Below are 17,847 nucleotides of genomic sequence, written 5' to 3'. Positions count from 1 at the left end.
TGAGGAGGCACGCTATCGTGTGAGGAGGCACGTTATCGTGTGAGGAGGCACGCTATCGTGTGAGGAGGCACGTTATCGTGTGAGGAGGCACGCTATCGTGTGAGGAGGCACGTTATCGTGTGAGGAGGCACGCTATCGTGTGAAGCATCAGTGTTGTCACCTTGAGGACGATGGTTCCATTCTGAGGTTCACAGTGTTGCTTAAACAGCAGCTTCAGTCTCTCTTTGGACACGCTGGTCTTCCTGCGACTGAACAAACACCAGCAGAGAGACATTCATTCAGCAGCATTATCTTAATAAGCAGTCATGTGGTAACTTGATGAGCAGCCTGTCTGTCTGTCTGGATACACACAGCAGACAGACAGTATGGATGATGTCACTTCCTCTCACCTGATCTGATTGGCTTTCACAGTGAACGGCTCCGTGTGTTCGGCCTTCATCATCTTCACTGTGTATTCAAACACTGACGGACTCAGAGGCTTCTTCCTCTTCTTCCTGCTGACACACACACACACACACACACACGCACACACACACGCACTTGAAGAACAGAAATCCTTTTTTCTATTCCAAACATTCTTTCCCTAGATTACCCACAATGCACGAGGGTTTGACCCCATGAGGACCAGATGACCTACTGACCCGTTGATCTGTGCTTTGATCTCCTCGTCGCTGTCACTGATGACGATGGTGTTGTCTGCTGCTTTGGAGCGTCCGTTAGTGCTGGAGTGAGGAGAGTGGACCTGGAGGATCTCACACACATGTCTGACACACACACACACACACACGCACACCATTATCACTATCTCACATCCATTGTTATTATTATAATAACATGCCCCCCCCAGTACCTGGCCCTGTTACGCACCCCCCCCCCCCCAAAGTACCTGGCCCCGTTGCGTCCCACCACATCCACCGTCTCCCCAGGGAAGAAGCGGTCCTTGCTGAAGGTGTAGACGTCCTCACAGAGCTCCGTCAGTCTGCAGCGGTGGCTCAGAGAGGCCAGGTGGAGCAGAGGGACCAGCAGAGACCTGGAGAAGGTCTGAAGGCTCACAGAAGCTCTCCGCTCGCTTTCCACCGCCTCCAGGTAGGTGAGACCAGCACGACCCGTCAGACAGCAGCTCCACACCAGACTGTTACACAGGATGGTCCTCTCAAAGAACTCACTGAGGAGAGAGGACAGGTAGGTGGGAGACAGGTAGGTGGGAGACAGGTGAAGGACAGGTAGGTGGGAGACAGGTGAAGGACAGGTAGGTGGGAGACAGGTAGGTGGGAGACAGGTACTCACTCGTAGCGCCTGAAGATCTCGTGGGTGATCTTGCAGAGGAAGACCTCCTCTTCTGGTCTCAGGTCTGCTGGAGGTCTCTGCCGGACGAAGGCTTTCCGGTGGAGGAGCGGCATCTCTTTGAAACTAAATAACAACAAATAAGGAGGGAAACCGGGTCACAGAGAACCGAACCTGGGACCCTCCGGACCGGGCCGCGGGCAAAAAAACACCCTAAAAAAGTCCGGTCTCACGAGAGAACCGGAGGGAAACCGAGCAGAAGCCGCGCGGAAGCAGCCTCGCGGGTCTTTTGTTAGGAGTCCGTTAATCTGCCCACATGGCGCCGCGAGGTTCACCGACTCTACCGGTACAAACCCAGTACTAACACAGTACTAACACGGTACTAACATGGTACAAACCCGGTACTAACACGTCTCTGGAGGACTTCACCGAGTACCGTGTACCGCTGGACGGTTAATCCCCTGGTACAAAGTCCCGAAGAAGAAGTAGTCCCGCTCAACACTAGCGGCTTGTTGACCAAGTTGTCGTCCCCTTCACGGACCCTCACGGAGCTGGGAAATCTCAGTGTTCCTGTTATTCTACTAGTTCCTCTTCTTCTTCTTTCTTCTTTTTTGAGGTTTATTGGCGGTTGGCAAACAATGGATGATGCATTACCGCCACCATTTGGTCTGGAGTGTGGATCAGGATGTCTAGTACTGACAGTTTAATAAAATGAAATGAAATAAGTCACTTTTTGAGTTATTTTGCAGAATATCCACTACATTAAACTGTACCTCCATCTTGCCGAGGTTCTATTATTCTACTCGTCTTCTGAAGAAGAAGAAGTCATCTCTCCTGATTTACATGAATCATAATAGTTCAGTTTTCATAAATAAATAAGTTTGAACTCATCATGTTGGAGAAATAGATGATACTATGTACTATAATATACGATATGTAAATATCAGTGGTGGGCCGTCAGTGGCCTACACAGAATCACAAAGTTATATCTATTTTATAGTTCAATAGTTTTTCTTAAATACACTACATGTATTATAATTTATATAAATATTTTCCCCATTATCTTATCTTCTCATTGCACAGCTACTGTCTTCCTCAGTTGCTCTGCTTCCAGTGCAGCTTGTTTTAAGTAGAGCTTTTATCCAATCAGATTTCACCCGAGGCCTGCAGACTCACACTTGCATCCATGTGCACTTTAAGTGAACGGGGACGATATTGTTGATTGTCATAGTGGTCAACCAATCAGATCTTTAGTTTGACATGTTGGGCGTATTCTTTGACTGTCAGAGCCTGCTAGCTGGCCTAGCCATACGTGATTGGTCAGTGGGCTAGCCTGACATGTTGGGCGGTGACAATCCCAATATCTGCTGCCTCTGTGGAGCTGACATTTTCAGCCTCAAACGCATTAAAACGTGTTCAAGAAATACAACTGGGGAGACTCGACTATCTTCACTGGCGTCCATGAATGGAGAAGGACTTCTTACTGGAACTAAAACACACGGATGTACTGAACAACCGTGAGATTAAACTCTTTATTAACAAAGAAAGGAGGATGCACTTTGTCTTTAAATAGTGAACAGCAGCTCTGCAGTAGCTTTAATATGCTTGTTTATATATTTTTATTTGTACAACTTGTTTTTATGAAGATTGATTTTTGTTTGGTTTAATATGTGATAGGAACCATTGTTACGTCCAATGTTGCTCTGGGGACATATTTAGCAGGTGCCAGTGTTGCCAACTTGGCGACTTTCTCACTAAATCTGGCGACTTTACAAACCCTCATGGAGACTTTTTCTGTCAAAAGCTACTAGCGACAAATCTAGCGACTTGTTCTGGTGCTGTGACTCTGACGTTAAACTCGTACGTTCTGCGCGGTGGTGAACGAGCAGCAGGTGCTGCCGTGAGCCCCAAAGCTCTCACAGGTTACTCTCACAGCAGCCTCGCGCTGCAGAGAGGAGAGGAGACGCACTCTCTGCGTACTCTTGTATCTGCACTCTGCAGTTATTGCATCTATAGGTGTTGACCTTCATTTTGACACAAAACAAATAATAAGCGTAGCTGTGTTTCAGCTGCAGGACAGCAGTGAAGGCCCAGGTATAGAATGCACGGCCCGCCACTGATTTACATATATATTTATAAAGTATATAAATAATATACTTTATATATATATATATATAAAGTATATTATTTATATACTTTATAATAATGTTCAATAATTGATTCTGAAACATGTTGCTTCGTGTTTCCGAGCTGTGGTGCGTCACGCTGCCAGCCAATGGTTGACTCGGAAACGGCCCCGGTGACATCAGAGCAGTGAGTGGCAGGAAGTTGACACTGACACATCAATAAGAGCTTTAGTAGGTAGTAGCATCCAGCTAGTGCACATGTTGCTTTCCCTTTTGTAGTGCACATGTTTCATTGAACCCTGTTACTGTACGGCTTCATATTAACTTCCACTGTTACTGTACAGCTGTTAGAATTGTGGCCTATCTTCTATTTACAATTAATATGCATTCAATCCAGTTCAATTATTTAAATGAAAATGATAATCTACTCTGGCTAAGGTACCTTATCAAGAGTAAAATAATATCTGTGATCTATACACACCTCTGCATTAGCAACCTGCTGAAATGAAGGTACAGGCTCCTTAACACTCTCATTACTTCAGGGTTCTTGAGAGCAACGTGGGACTGTTGGGCTGTGGTCATCACAGTGAACAGTGTGAACAGTGTGATGAGAGGACATGTGAGCCCTTGTTGCTGATCATCTCCTTGGAGCAGAGGCTGCATGTAGCATAGCCTGCCTTATCTGTCACGGGGCATGGTGAGGACTCAAGCGCAGACAGCCAGATGCAGTGAGATGAAGGCTTTTAATGAAATACGAACACACACAGGGAATCCAAGGACGAGACAAGAGACGAGGGGGCAAATCCAGCAGGATGAGGCAGGGCAGGCAGACGTGGGAAACCGGGAGCAGGACAAGACAAACAGGCGGGTACAACACAAACCAGCGTCGGAAATACACGAGGGCAAAGGGCAAAACTGCCCCTAAGAAATATAATGTTGCCCCTGATATCACTAGGAGAGGGGCAAAAAATGCCCCCATAATTTCCTCTAATAATGATAATTTAATGAACTTGTCAAAAACATCGTAGCCTATATGACCCGGTCCAGTTGCCATAGAATGGTTTTGATTTTCGCCTTGACTGATGTTGCGTGTGCGTGAAGAACCGAACGTTCTAAAGGAATAAATAAATGGAGCGCTTCTTCATCAGACCTGAGACTGCGGTCAACTCAGCAGACACTTACATGTTAGAGCGGAAAGATTAACGTGAGACAACATCCGTTTTCTTCAGACGAACATCCGGTTTTCAGAATAAGATGCCAACAAAGTATACATATTGCATAATGGAAATTTGATTAAATTAATTATATTCACATTAAGTATAAAACATGCTGCATCTCGTGAGTTAAAGGGAAAATACACCTAAATTGTGCGTAAAGTGTCTTTATTCTTTGATTTGAGGGTTGCTAATGAATAATACCTGACTGACAGTCAATTAAGATATTTTACTAAGTAAAAACTCTGAACTGAACTTGTACCTTCAAATGGCACATTTTTAAAATTTTTAAGGTGCTATAAAAATGTTTTTCTCAATAATTCCAGACAATGACTGATGTATATGTAATCAAGGCATCGTTGACTTAATAATTGTTAATAGTTGTTTAAAAAATGTAATAATAATAATAAATAACCACAAAGTAATAAGAATAAATTGAATATGATTGTCTGATTTATGTTTGTTTTTTGTTCAAAAAATCTAAGAAAACACTTTGAATCTGTAGACTACTGCCTAATAGTCTTATTATTGCCATTTGATGACAATTGCTCATATACTGTAAGCCTAAATAAGTATATTTATTATTTTGAACAAAGGTTAAATGTTATTTCACAAGTTTCAAAAAGTGCCCCCAATTTCTTTTTAAATGCCCAGGATTTCAGTCAGTCAAAAAAATATGTAAATTTCCTACCCTGACACAAACAATGAGCTGGCAGTGAGTGGCTGAGAGACAGGGGTTTATAAGGTGACTTGAACAGGTGAGGAGAGTAGTGCTGATGAGGGAGAGCTTGATTACTGATCAGGGACAGGTGAAGGGAGTTGGACCGGTGCTGAGGGAGTGGCTGACAGGTAGAGTGCTTGATTAGCAGCAGGTGAAGGGAGTTAGGCTGAAGCTAAACAAAGACACACGGAACACACAAGGCAAAGCCTGATCGTGACATTATCAGTGTATTTAAAATATTGTGACAGCAGGAAGCTGTACTCACGTCTGTTTAGACCTCCACCTTTATCCAGGCCCACCTCCACTCACATCTCAGCCCTGCGTCAAGCTGCGCTGCACAACCAGCCTCCTCTCCCTGAAGCTCTTTGACCTCATCATCTCATCAGAATCTGGGCCTCATGTTTCGTTATCTTAAACGTTATTCTGACCACGAAATCATCCTCATTCTACTTTGAGTTAAAAACAACAACCTGCAACCAGATGCGCCGGTGTTCTGGTTTAACGTTAACGAGTGACCGCGTGAACACGGGGGGGCTGCATGTTTCGTCACGTTACGTTTTTTCCTTCTAAATCGCGATAATGATGAACGTTAACAGTCGACAAAGTACCCAGCAAGTATGAACGATAACGGAACATAACGTAACTCAAACTTTAACGGAGGGAAATGAAGATGCTGTAGACATCTGAACGCTGATTGGCCAAGACTCAACACATCAAAGATGTTCTATTGTGAAGATCACGACATCACCTTTTCTCCTCGTCTCACTCCAATCTGAGAAACGCTGGCTGACAACTCAGCGTAAATGAACGACATGAAAATATGAATATAACACATTTCCATGACTTTTCCAAAACTTTTGGGATTTTATTTTTTTCAAGCACTTTTCCAGGCCTGGAAATAACCATTTTAAAATTACATGACTTTTCCAGGTTTTCCATGACCGTACGAACCCTGTAGTAATATATAATATAGTGATGTTTACTGAGTTCAAAGTAAACAGGAAGGAGGTTCACGTTAAGATAGATAGAAACTAAACTTTAGTCAGGTCCTTCTCTTCAATGCTGGAACTGAACAAACTCATAATGAAGGGTTCTGTTCAGTCTGGACCAGACTTGATCTGTGTGGACCAGTGTGGACCAGTCTGGACGGATCTAGAACCAGTAGGTTCGGAGAGACAGGGTCCCGTGTGGTCCTAAAGGACAAACATTCATTGAGAAGGATGATAGCAGCAGCCAATCAGAGCAGAGGATTCCTCCAGAACTCTTCTGGTCTCACTTTTCATTTCAGACTTTGTGGTTCAAAGAAAAGTCAATGAAAGAAAATATTTTAAAAAAACTTTATTGAAATGTTTGTTAAGTGAAACAGAGGAACATAGTTCAGAACCAGCAGGACTCCTATCAGACCTCCGGTCTGGATCAGAGGACCCTGTACAGGTGGATCTGTCTCAGAGCCTCTGGGTCTGAGTCCTGGTCCAGGTACACGCTGTGGTCCACAGGAAGTTCCTCCACCCAGCCGGGCTGCAGCGTTTCCTGCTGGACACAAACAGGAAGTGGTCAAGTCCTGAACCGCCTCACTAGACCCAGACTTCTGACATCACACCGACACGCCCACAGTCTCCATCACCTGTGACGTTATCATGACATCACCGACTGGAGGAGGAGGGGCGGAGCTACAGTGGTCAGGTGACACTCATGGTTTAAAGTACATGAAGTTAATGTATACTTCATGTACTTTAACCTTCCTCTCTGTTCTTCACCTGCAGACTGTTCAGACTCTCCTGTAGACCGGGAACAGAGACCAGCAGAGAACCTTTCTTCCTGAAGTTCTCCATGATGAGCCTCCACGCTCTGAACAAACACACACACACACACACACACACACACACACACACACACACACACACCAGAAGTGAAAACCTCATTCAAAATCTCATTAACATTTACTACATAATCACATTAAGAACAGTGTGTGTGTGTGTGTGTGTGTGTGTGTTGGTTTGTGTGTGTACCCGACTTGTTCACTGGGTTCCATGAAAAACTCAAAGACGTTGTTCATGATGAGAACGTCTGCTTTCTGCAGCAGAACATTCTGCAGGAGGACGTCAGTGTGGAGAACCTGAAGGAGAACAAAGTTCTACTGATTATTATGTGTGTGTGTGTGTGTTTAATATATGTGTGTGTGTGTGTGTACCTGTATTCGATCCGTCATCTTGTATTTCTGCAGGATGTTTTTCTGCAGTTTAACAAACTCCTCACTGATCTCTAAACCAATCAGCTGAGAGGAAGAACTGAACACGTAACCCTGGACACACACACAGACACACATAAATCAGTACAATGTCTGTCTGCATGTTACCATGTTAGGGTATTAGCATGTTAGTATGTTAGCGTGTTAGCATGTTACCATGTCAGTGTGTTAGCATGTTATCATGTTACCACATTAGTGTATTAGCATGTTAGCATGGTACCATGTTACCATGTTAGCATGACTACATGTTACCATGTTAGCATGCTTTCCACTGACCCCGTACAGGACAGCTCCCAGTCTGGAGCCCACATCCACCAGCAGCCGACCGTTCAGGTCTGGAAGAACGTTCTCAAACAGGAACCGAAGCTCTGAGATGGAGAACGAGTGAGAGATGAAGTCTGAGGAGGAAGAAGAGGAGGATGAAGAAGTGACAGACCTCATGTGTGGGATGATGATGATGATGAAGATGAAGATGTGTTCTGACCCAGAGGGGCAGTTCTGTGGGATCCACAGGTGAGACAGTAGGACCGACTCATGGTTCCCTCCTCACACAGAGAGTCCACCTGGTCTTCATCATACAAGAAGCTGTCAACGTGGACCGTGGGCCGAGAGCACTGCTGCATCTGTGACATCATCAATGACATCATCAACATCACTGACACCTTTATCATCATCAGTACTACAGTACTACAGTAGTAGTACCTTGTTATAAGCAGTATTCTCAGAGGACAACATGGCGTCCAGAGGAAGACTTCCTCTCAGATCTTCAGCGATGTTCTGCAGAATCTTCGTCTGGTTGTTGGACAGAAAGTCGTCAAACTCGTCTGCAGAAAGAAGTATTATTATTTATAATAATAATATTTAGTTGTATTGAACGTGTCTATCGGGTGAACAAGCGAGTCCTCTATCGGGTGAACAAGCGAGTCCTCTATCGGGTGAACAGTCGGTACTACTACTACTACTAACAATAACAATAATAAACTCAGTGAACAGGTGAGTGTACCTGAGCTCCGGATCCACGTCAGCAGTCTGCTGACGTCACTCGGCTTCACTTCGTTCAGCAGCTTTTTTATTTCCGATTTCGCTTCAGATAAATTCATGTTAATAAAGTGTCTGTCTGTCTATCTGTGTGCGCTCGAGACGATTGTGACTCCAGACTGAAGCCCTGAGGAACGTGTCTGCGTCTTAAGGTGGAACCCTGAAACTCACCTTAACACGCCAACAACAACAACAACTGTTACACCTGTTCGGATGATGTGACTATTAAAATGTATCGTGTAAAAACAAATGTGACGGTCAACGGACCTTTAGCTTTATGATCTGAACGTCTTCCTCCTCGTGAAGTGTTCAGACCACCTTAAGAATCAGAGCTTACCTCGGAAGCAGTTGTGTTTTTTTTTTTTTTTTGAAAACCTTTATTGAGACAAACGCGTTTACTGTCATCAGCTGATCCTCCGTCATCAGAAACAGACGTCGCTTCACGTGACGCAACTGAGGAAAGGACGTCTCATGGCCAAATCCCAATGTCCCCCCTTACGGACTCACGGACTTTGACGCGCACTCCCGTGAAGTCCGTGAGGGTTTAGGGCTGTCCCACTGTCACATCGTCGAGTGTTTGAGGCTCTCTTGCAGACATTTTGAGCTCTTTATGAACCCTTTCCGTAAGTCAGCATGGTATGCTGACTTAGCCTAAGGGAATTACCCACAAATCATTGCAATGTGACGTTAAACACGGGGTAACCAGCGGACGCATGGAGACGTATGAAAAAGGTTTACAAAGAGTGTGTTCAGCCTGTCTTAATAAATGTACTCAGAAACATTAAGGGTTAAAGATGGAACAAAAAATAAACATGAAATCAGAAGATATTTATTTATTCATTCATCAAATATTAGATTTTGTCATTGAAGCTGTTTTGACAAAAACGAGTAAATAGATGATATGAAGTTACCTCATCTAGTGAGGAAAGAGCCTGAAGACGTTCACATCAGGGAGTACAAAGTATACAATAAATACACAGTTATACATCATATTTATTGTAGTTTTCATGGTAACGTGATATGTTGCAGCAACATGCTGTCCCGTTCATATTCACACCATCTCAAGCCCTCACAGCCTCTCACACTCACCCACTCACCAGGTGACCTCAGTAAGTCCTTGAGGGTTCAGGGTCTGAGGGTTTAGGGGGGACATTGGGATTTGGCCTTTGAGTCCGGCAGTAGAGTGTTTAAATCTACCGTTAAATGTAGTGCAGAAGAAGAAGATGCCGTTATTGTTTCCGGGTTGGTTCTGATTGGATGACGTTCCTCTGGAAACTTCCGGTGTTTTCCAGCTGAATGTTTGATCAAACACACAGAGAGTCGGTAAGTCGGTACCGATTGTTCTATGTGTAACGTGTCTTGTGTTCCTTAAGACCCGTTAATGTGCCCGTTAGCTACACGGTGTTAGCTGTTAGCTACACGGCTAGCTTCTAGCACCGCTCCGAGCCAACGGGGACGGCTAGATGCTAAGCTAACGTTAGCACTGCGGAGCGCTGTAAACAGCCAACATGTTGTTCTTTAACACTGAAAATCGATGACTAATCAATACGTATCGTTAAGATGACGTAGTTTAAATGACTGAACTTTGTTGTGTTTTTACGGTTAAAAAGATGAAACTAAACAATATACGTGTCGACGTCAGAGATCAATAACGTCATCAGTCAGTCTGAAACGTACTGATCGATAATGTTTATTGATTAATATATGTATTGATTATATATTTATATTGATTATATGAAGCTCGTCTGTATCCTGTGAACATTTCGTCCATTTTAAATCATCAGTTATTGTTTCTGTTTAATTAAGTTTAAGATTGAATGACGTCATTAATCAAAACTAATATAAATAGATTATATTGATCTCTGCAGACTGACGTCAGACAACCTTATGAATCCTTAAATATAATATTAATAATAGTTTCATGAATTCATCATCAAAACAAACAACATGGCCGCTTCACATCAGCATCAATGGAGAACATCTTCCTCATGACGCACATGATGACATCATCAGATCAGTCAGACTCCTGATGTGAACTCATTGTATCCATGGCAACAGTAACCCTCCACTGTGTAACCCCAGAGGCATTGTGGGAGCTGTAGTTTTAAACCTGAGAGCAGTTTATCAAATAAGAAGTTTAGAAGAGTGATAACTGAGTGTGTGTGTGTGGACCAGACTGAGACCCTCTCTCCTCCACTCATCTCGCCTCCTCTCTCTTCGGGCACTTCCCAAGTCTCTTAATTGCATCCCCATTTCCCTCACTTGTGTCACAAAGACGCAAATAATTCATAAATAAGACGATCGCATTCCGCCGGTAGAAATGGATCCTGAGCTTATAAACAGAACACAGGACACAGTTTAACAGACTACAGAGAGAAACACCTCTACAGTGGTGATTACTGTGTCTTTATTAGTTATTAGTATTATTAGTTACTGTTATTAAGTACAGTGATCATGTGAACAGACACAAACTTATCTAAAGTCTCTCCAGCTGTTAAAGCCGACTGACAGCTGATCAGCTGTGATCAGCTGATCAGCTGTCATCAGAAACAGACGTCGCTTCACGTGACGCAACTGAGGAAAGGACGTCTCATGTCTCTTAAAACATATCTCCTCGTTCCTCTCTCCTTGCATGGTTTCCTCCATGCATCCCTGGTGGGAGGGACTAAGACGCAAGGAAAGGACGCAAGTGAGGGAAACGGGGATGACATTAAGAGACTTGAGAAGTACCCCTTCCTGGAAGTCTGTTCTCGTAGGTCCTCGCTCATGGCTCCTCCGAGGTCCCTCCTCGCTCCTCAGAGCTACATTAGAGCTTTGGGACGGCCGTCAATATGCGCAGAACAACTTCCGGTTCAAGCGCGAATCGAGGAGCGAGGAAATGACAGAGAGAGACTTGAGATGTACCCTTGACTCCTCTCTTGTGGGCGGGGCTAAGTCGTGAAGAGAGGTGAGGATGAAGACCTCATAAACTGATGATTGGTTGACTTTTCTTCTTCTTCTCTCCTCAGAACAGGAAGTGAGTCGCTGCTTGCTGAGACCTTCACCTGTCAGCTGACCTACTGACTCACTGAGCGCGCTCAGTAGGAGGCTCTCCTCCACACACAGGGAGACACGGTAACCTCAGTCATATTATTGATGAAGATCAATGTTCCTCATGTGATGAACATGATTATTAATTAGTGAAGGTCTGTATTTCTCTGATGACCTCACCAGAGCTGTGACATCACGTGTGTTTCAGGTAGACCTCACAGCGTCATCATGGTGTTAGCCGACCTCGGGAGGAAGATCACCTCGGCGCTGAGGTCTCTCAGCAATGCCACCATCATCAATGAGGAGGTAACACCAGGAGGTCATGTGACCGTCCCTGTTTCTCATTGGCCGATAATTAATATAGAATATTCATGGAGTAATAAACCGCTGATGTTTGTTCCAGGTGCTGAACGCCATGCTGAAGGAGGTGTGTGCTGCCCTCCTGGAGGCCGACGTCAACATCAAACTGGTCAAACAGCTGAGAGAGAATGTTAAGTGAGTCCCGATCCAGGATCTAGACCTGCTCCAGTCCAGTCCAGCTGTGGTTGAAACCTGTGCTCTCTCTCTGGTTTGTCCCTACAGGGCTGCCATAGATCTGGAGGAGATGGCTTCAGGTCTGAACAAGAGGAGGATGATCCAACACGCCGTCTTCAAGGAGCTCGTCAAGGTCAGAACCTCAGACCTTGAAGAGTCCTGGAACTAAGAATGAGTTTACCAGGATGGAGAATATTTAAAAACAAGAGCCTAATATAAAGTCCTGTAACATTCATTTGTATTTGACGAAACTTATAGTTTCTGACAATCAACCTGTAGTGGCCATTTGTCGACTTAATCAAACTTAAACAAACAATAATCAAACGCCACTGATGCACCGTGGTCGGTATTCTTACGCAGCCAGAAGAGAGTGGATTGTCCATGCAGGATTCCGATTTTCGTGTTTATTAAATAAAGCAAACAAACGAACTAACAAAACTCCTGTCGTGCTGTCTCTCCTGTCCTGTGCAGTGCAGCTGGTAAAAACTATACGCCCACCCCGGTGCATGCTGGTCCTATCAGTCTACTCCTATATATAGCAACAGGTGCCCACAGTAATTACCCAAAAAATAATATAACTAAACTAATTACTATTTAAGAGAAAAAATAATCTTAATATATCAAACATCTACAATAATTAAACAATACTACTTATAAATGAAATAACAAAATACAATATCAAGTAAATAGCTCCAACACAACCACTGTGTATATTAAGTGTGAATACTGTGTGTATCTCCAGCTGGTGGACCCCGGTGTGAAGGCCTGGACTCCTACAAAAGGAAAGAACAACGTCATCATGTTTGTTGGTCTGCAGGGCAGCGGGAAAACGACAACCTGCTCCAAGGTGATGTCACACATTCTGAGACAGACCTCGCCCCCTCTAGTGGTGTTGTTTGCATTGTAGTTTTGTCAAACTGTCTGCTTTGTTTCCTGCAGCTGGCCTATTATTACCAAAGGAAGGGCTGGAAGACCTGCCTGATTTGTGCAGACACCTTCAGAGCTGGTATGCTTCAACTCCTTTCAGTCACCTCACACAACACTTCAACTCCTTTCAGTCAACTGACGCTACACTTCAACTCCTTTCAGTCAAGCAATGCAACACTTTAACTCCTTTCAGTCAAGCAATGCAACACTTCAACTCCTTTCAGTTAAGCGATGCAACACTTCAACTCCTTTCAGTCAAGCGATGCAACACTTCAACTCCTTTCGGTCAAGCCACGCAACACTTCAACTCCTTTCGGTCAAGCCACGCAACACTTCAACTCCTTTCGGTTAAGCCACGCAACACTTCAGCTCCTTTCGGTCAAGCCACGCAACACTTCAACTCCTTTCGGTCACCTCACGCAACACTTCAACTCCTTTCGGTCACCTCACGCGACACTTCAACTCCTTTCGGTCACCTCACGCGACACTTCCACTCCTTTCGGTCACCTCACGCGACACTTCAACTCCTTTCGGTCACCTCACGCGACACTTCAACTCCTTTCGGTCACCTCACGCGACACTTCCACTCCTTTCGGTCACCTCACGTGACACTTCAACTCCTTTCGGTCACCTCACGCAACACTTCCACTCCTTTCGGTCACCTCACGTGACACTTCAACTCCTTTCGGTCACCTCACGTGACACTTCAACTCCTTTCGGTCACCTCACGCAACACTTCCACTCCTTTCGGTCACCTCACGCAACACTTCCACTCCTTTCATTTTTTCGGTATATAAATCTTCCGTCTCTTCTCAGGTGCCTTCGATCAGCTGAAACAGAATGCCACCAAAGCCAGGATCCCGTTCTACGGCAGGTGAGTCACAGAGGCCACGCACCCTGCTGAATGACCTTGTGTGTCTCACCTCTGTGTCTCACCTCTTTGCGTGTGCGTCTCACCTGTGTGTTGTGTTCAGTTACACAGAGATGGACCCGGTGGTGATCGCTGCCGAGGGAGTCGAGAAGTTCAAAGGAGAGAACTTTGAGATCATCATCGTGGACACGAGTGGACGACACAAACAGGAAGACTCTCTGTTTGAGGAGATGCTGCAAGTCTCCAACGCTGTGGTGAGTACCTGAACGCACCGCCCGTAGCACCTGAACGCACCTAACTAACTGAAGGTGTGAAGCGGTCTGTGTTGGATACCTAAATCAGTGTTTCACCTTCCCGATGCTTCTCTTTACCTGTGTGTCCATAGCAACCTGACAACATCGTGTACGTGATGGACGCCTCCATCGGTCAGGCCTGTGAGTCTCAGGCGAAGGCCTTCAAGGACAAAGTGGACATTGCGTCGGTGATCGTCACCAAACTGGACGGGCACGCCAAAGGAGGAGGAGCTCTGAGCGCGTAAGACCGTGTGATGTCGACGCACCGTGTGATGTCACAGTGACCAGTGTTTCTTGACGCTGTTCTTCTTCTGCTGTTTCCTGTCAGTGTGGCGGCCACCAGGAGCCCCATCATCTTCATCGGAACGGGAGAACACATCGACGACTTCGAGCCCTTCAAGACTCAGCCGTTCATCAGCAAACTGCTTGGTGAATAACTTCTCTAGTACACATCTAAAGTAGGGAGGAGAGAGGAGTCGAGGCAGCAAGGATTTAACCAATGAGCCTCGGAGCGTAATGTTCTAGACTCTAGAACATTAACTGAAGTCTCTAGAATCTAGAGACTTCAGTTAATAACAAACATATGAAAACTAAAGGAACAGTTACATGTAGAGTCCTAGAGTCACGAGAGTCTCCTAGAGGATCCTTTATGAGGGTTGAGCGAGGAGAGAGGATACGAGGACACATAAGGTAGCATATTGTAAAAGCACCTGGTGATGTCATCAGTAACTCCTCCTCTTCCTGTCAGGAATGGGAGACATCGAGGGTTTGATCGACAGAGTGAACGAACTGAAACTTGACGACAACGAGGAACTGATCGACAAACTGAAACACGGTGAGAAAGGACACTTTCTTTACCTTTATTATAATAAAGAGGAACCTGATGACTGACCTGTGACCTGTGACCTCCAGGCCAGTTCACCCTCAGAGACATGTACGAGCAGTTCCAGAACATCATGAAGATGGGGCCCTTCGGACAGATCATGGTGAACACGCTTTACACTTCCACTGCTCACACTCTGTCATGTGACCTAGAAACAGAGTAGTCTCATGATGTCACAGGTTTATAACGGAGTCTCTCTGTCTGTCTCTGTCTGTCTGTGTCTCTCTGTCTCTGTCTGTTTGTCTGTGGTTCAGGGGATGATTCCTGGGTTTGGTACAGACTTCATGAGTAAAGGAAATGAACAGGAGTCGATGGCCCGACTGAAGAAACTGATGACCATCATGGACAGCATGAACGACCAGGGTACCCCCCCCCCCCCCCCCACACACACACACACACACACACACACACACACACACACACACACACACACTTGTTCTACTGGTTCATGGTCTGTCTGTCCCTCTCAGAGCTGGACAGTAAAGACGGAGCTAAGCTCTTCAGTAAGCTGCCCAACAGGATCCAGAGAGTCGCTCGAGGGTCTGGAGTCGCCACCAGAGACGTCCAGGAGCTGCTGACTCAGTACACCAAGTTTGCCCAGATGGTGAAGAAGATGGGGGGCATCAAGGGACTCTTTAAAGGTAGGGGTGGGGGGGGAGACTGAGGAGTGGTGGGGGACTGGAGGTGACTGGGGGGGGACTGTGGAGGACTGAGCAGACTTTGATGTCTGATGTGTTTTGTCTTAAAGGAGGCGACATGTCGAAGAACGTGAACCCGTCTCAGATGGCTAAACTGAACCAGCAGATGGCCAAGATGATGGACCCCAGAGTCCTGCACCACATGGGTGAGAGCTGGTCTACTGATGGTCCAAAAAATTATTAATGTTTAATAATACAGAACATGTAATAATGAATGAGCTTTTATTTTGAAGGTGGGATGGCCGGTCTTCAGTCAATGATGCGTCAGTTCCAGCAGGGAGCAGCTGGCAACATGAAAGGCATGATGGGATTTAACAACATGTGACCACCGACCAATCAGCTGCCTTCACACATAACCTGTAGCTCCGCCTCCTGACAGGTACAGGTCAAGGGGGCGGGCCATAGAGAGAGAGAGAGAACAGGAAGTGTAAAGAGACAAAATAAAAGCAGGATGTTTGAATTTTTCCCTTCTGTTGTCTCTGCTTTTAGAAAAACATCAGAAGAAGAAATGATTTAAGAGTAGTTCCTCTTTTTAAACGGAGGAGGAGGAGTTTAATTATGTAAAAGATGTAAACGGAGCAGAGAGGAGCCTGATGATGACGTTAGTTGGTGACAGTATTTTTGTCAGATAATAAACATTTGTAATGCACCATTTTAAACCTGCCTTTTTATTTCATTCTCATGTTTTTAATTGAATTAAAAACATGAAACCAAGTTAAAAGTATTTTCTATGTTCATGTAGAAGTACAACCGTATTCTTAAAGTACCAAAAGTACATCATACTCACTATGCATATATAACTATATTTATATAATATACTGTATTATATTCTAATTATTGATCCATTAATGTTCGTTCATAATAAAAAGTTATTTATTTATAATCTACAAAGTAACTGAAGTTAACAAATACATGATGTAGTAAAAGTACTCCTGGGATGTAGTATAGTAGAAGTTTAATGGATATAAGTAAGAGAAGTACATGTACCTCTAAATAGTACTATAACGGAGTACTTATTAAATGTTTGTCTGCTGTGGGCGAGGCTCCTACAAAGATCCTCTCGGGAGACAATGTCTCACTCTGACACTGGACGTGGACCACTTCACTGGGACCTCTGAAGCTTTATTGATCCGTGATCGGAGCTCAGAGACGATCGTTTGTTAAATGAATTCTATGAAACACCAGAGAACGAAATGAAGTGAGAAGAAACAAGACTACGACGAGTGAGGCGACTAAACTCAATGAACTGTTATCTCATATGAAGTTAGTACTACTGCAGTGAGGTTAGTAGTACATAAACTGAGTTTTATTATCTGTAAACTCATGTCTCATATTCATAAACTACTTTATTACCTTTAGATAAAAAACCCTGAAGGATCAAAGGTTGAATATCCTGTGAACTATTTGATTAGATTATTAGATCTATATAATATATAATATATTAATAGTCCAAACATGGTCACTAATCGTCACTGGTTGCAGAAACCAAGATGGCGACCAACTCGAGGCTTCAAACTGGCAGTGACGTCACGATGACTACGTCCACGAGAACGGTGTAAAGGTCCGATCCCGATCACCCTCCGAGAGGGTTTAGTTCTCTGTCACATCGAGTGTTTGAGTCTCTCAGACATTTTGTTTCCTTTATGAACCCTTTCCATAAGTCACCATTAGATGCAGTCTTAGCCTAAGGGAATTACCCACAATTCATTGGAATATGACATTAAACACGGGGTAACCAGTGGACGCATGGAGACGTAAAAAAAAAAGGTAAACAAAGATGACGGCTCATTGTGTTGAGCCTGTCATATTAAATTAACTCAGAAACATTAAGGGTTAAAGATGGAACATTAAAACATGAAATCAGAATATTTATTTATTTATTCATCAAATATTTGATACTATTGAAGCTGTTTTGATTAAAAACGAGTAAATAGATTATATGAAATCCCTTCTCATCTTGTGAGGAAAGAGTCAGCAAGA

At 44.4% G+C, this 17,847-nt stretch overlaps 3 protein-coding genes across 11 annotated transcripts in view; 1 reads left to right on the top strand and 2 right to left on the bottom strand.

Annotated features, from left to right (window-relative positions):
• The window catches only part of baz1a (bromodomain adjacent to zinc finger domain, 1A), a 16,800-nt gene extending 14,964 nt beyond the window's left edge, over nt 1-1,836 (bottom strand). Inside the window, exons 1-6 of one of the 5 annotated variants that reach the window (XM_076107271.1) lie at nt 1,683-1,836; nt 1,288-1,410; nt 887-1,165; nt 642-764; nt 390-497; nt 161-248 (exon numbers count right to left, since the gene is read on the bottom strand). In XM_076107271.1, coding sequence (XP_075963386.1) covers nt 161-248; nt 390-497; nt 642-764; nt 887-1,165; nt 1,288-1,400 — 711 coding nt within the window. In that variant the 5' untranslated portion in view covers nt 1,401-1,410; nt 1,683-1,836. Of the gene's footprint in view, nt 1-160; nt 249-389; nt 498-641; nt 765-886; nt 1,166-1,287 lie in introns of all 5 variants that reach the window. The other 4 variants (XM_076107273.1, XM_076107272.1, XM_076107275.1 and 1 more) reach the window with 4 other exon arrangements.
• A 4,832-nt stretch (nt 1,837-6,668) lies between these two features.
• On the bottom strand, nt 6,669-8,956 carry LOC142967747 (uncharacterized). Of its 4 annotated transcripts, none has more exons than XR_012958953.1 (8): nt 8,597-8,934; nt 8,296-8,417; nt 8,078-8,216; nt 7,870-7,991; nt 7,537-7,647; nt 7,355-7,461; nt 6,970-7,193; nt 6,669-6,875 (listed from the first exon to the last, which is right to left on the bottom strand). XR_012958953.1 is itself a non-coding variant. In XM_076107278.1 (8 exons), exons 1-8 carry the CDS (start codon nt 8,691-8,693, stop codon nt 6,762-6,764), a joined length of 906 nt encoding a protein of 301 aa, XP_075963393.1. In that variant the 5' UTR covers nt 8,694-8,939; the 3' UTR covers nt 6,669-6,761. The 4 variants fall into 4 exon arrangements, 3 of the variants coding, with proteins under 3 accessions (XP_075963393.1, XP_075963394.1, XP_075963395.1); XM_076107278.1 differs by having other exon boundaries at nt 6,669-6,878; nt 7,103-7,193; nt 8,597-8,939; XM_076107279.1 differs by having other exon boundaries at nt 7,103-7,193; nt 8,597-8,921.
• An 871-nt stretch (nt 8,957-9,827) lies between these two features.
• Nucleotides 9,828-16,526, top strand: srp54 (signal recognition particle 54). Of its 2 annotated transcripts, none has more exons than XM_076107277.1 (17): nt 9,828-9,954; nt 11,640-11,745; nt 11,874-11,967; nt 12,065-12,156; nt 12,244-12,328; nt 12,938-13,042; nt 13,135-13,201; nt 13,939-13,996; nt 14,097-14,247; nt 14,379-14,527; nt 14,615-14,715; nt 15,035-15,121; nt 15,199-15,272; nt 15,424-15,532; nt 15,640-15,810; nt 15,918-16,013; nt 16,101-16,526. In XM_076107277.1, the coding sequence occupies exons 3-17, from the start codon at nt 11,890-11,892 to the stop codon at nt 16,190-16,192; spliced, it is 1,515 nt and encodes a 504-aa protein (XP_075963392.1). In that variant the 5' UTR covers nt 9,828-9,954; nt 11,640-11,745; nt 11,874-11,889; the 3' UTR covers nt 16,193-16,526. The 2 variants fall into 2 exon arrangements, with proteins under 2 accessions (XP_075963392.1, XP_075963391.1); XM_076107276.1 differs by having other exon boundaries at nt 11,870-11,967.
• Nucleotides 16,527-17,847: the final 1,321 nt, after the last annotated feature.

The sequence above is a fragment of the Anarhichas minor genome, unplaced genomic scaffold (genome assembly GCF_050575085.1).
Source record: "Anarhichas minor isolate MPS153535 unplaced genomic scaffold, ASM5057508v1 ptg000038l, whole genome shotgun sequence".
NCBI classification, from domain to species: Eukaryota; Metazoa; Chordata; class Actinopteri; order Perciformes; family Anarhichadidae; genus Anarhichas; species Anarhichas minor.
This window is presented reverse-complemented; position numbering and strand designations above follow the sequence as displayed.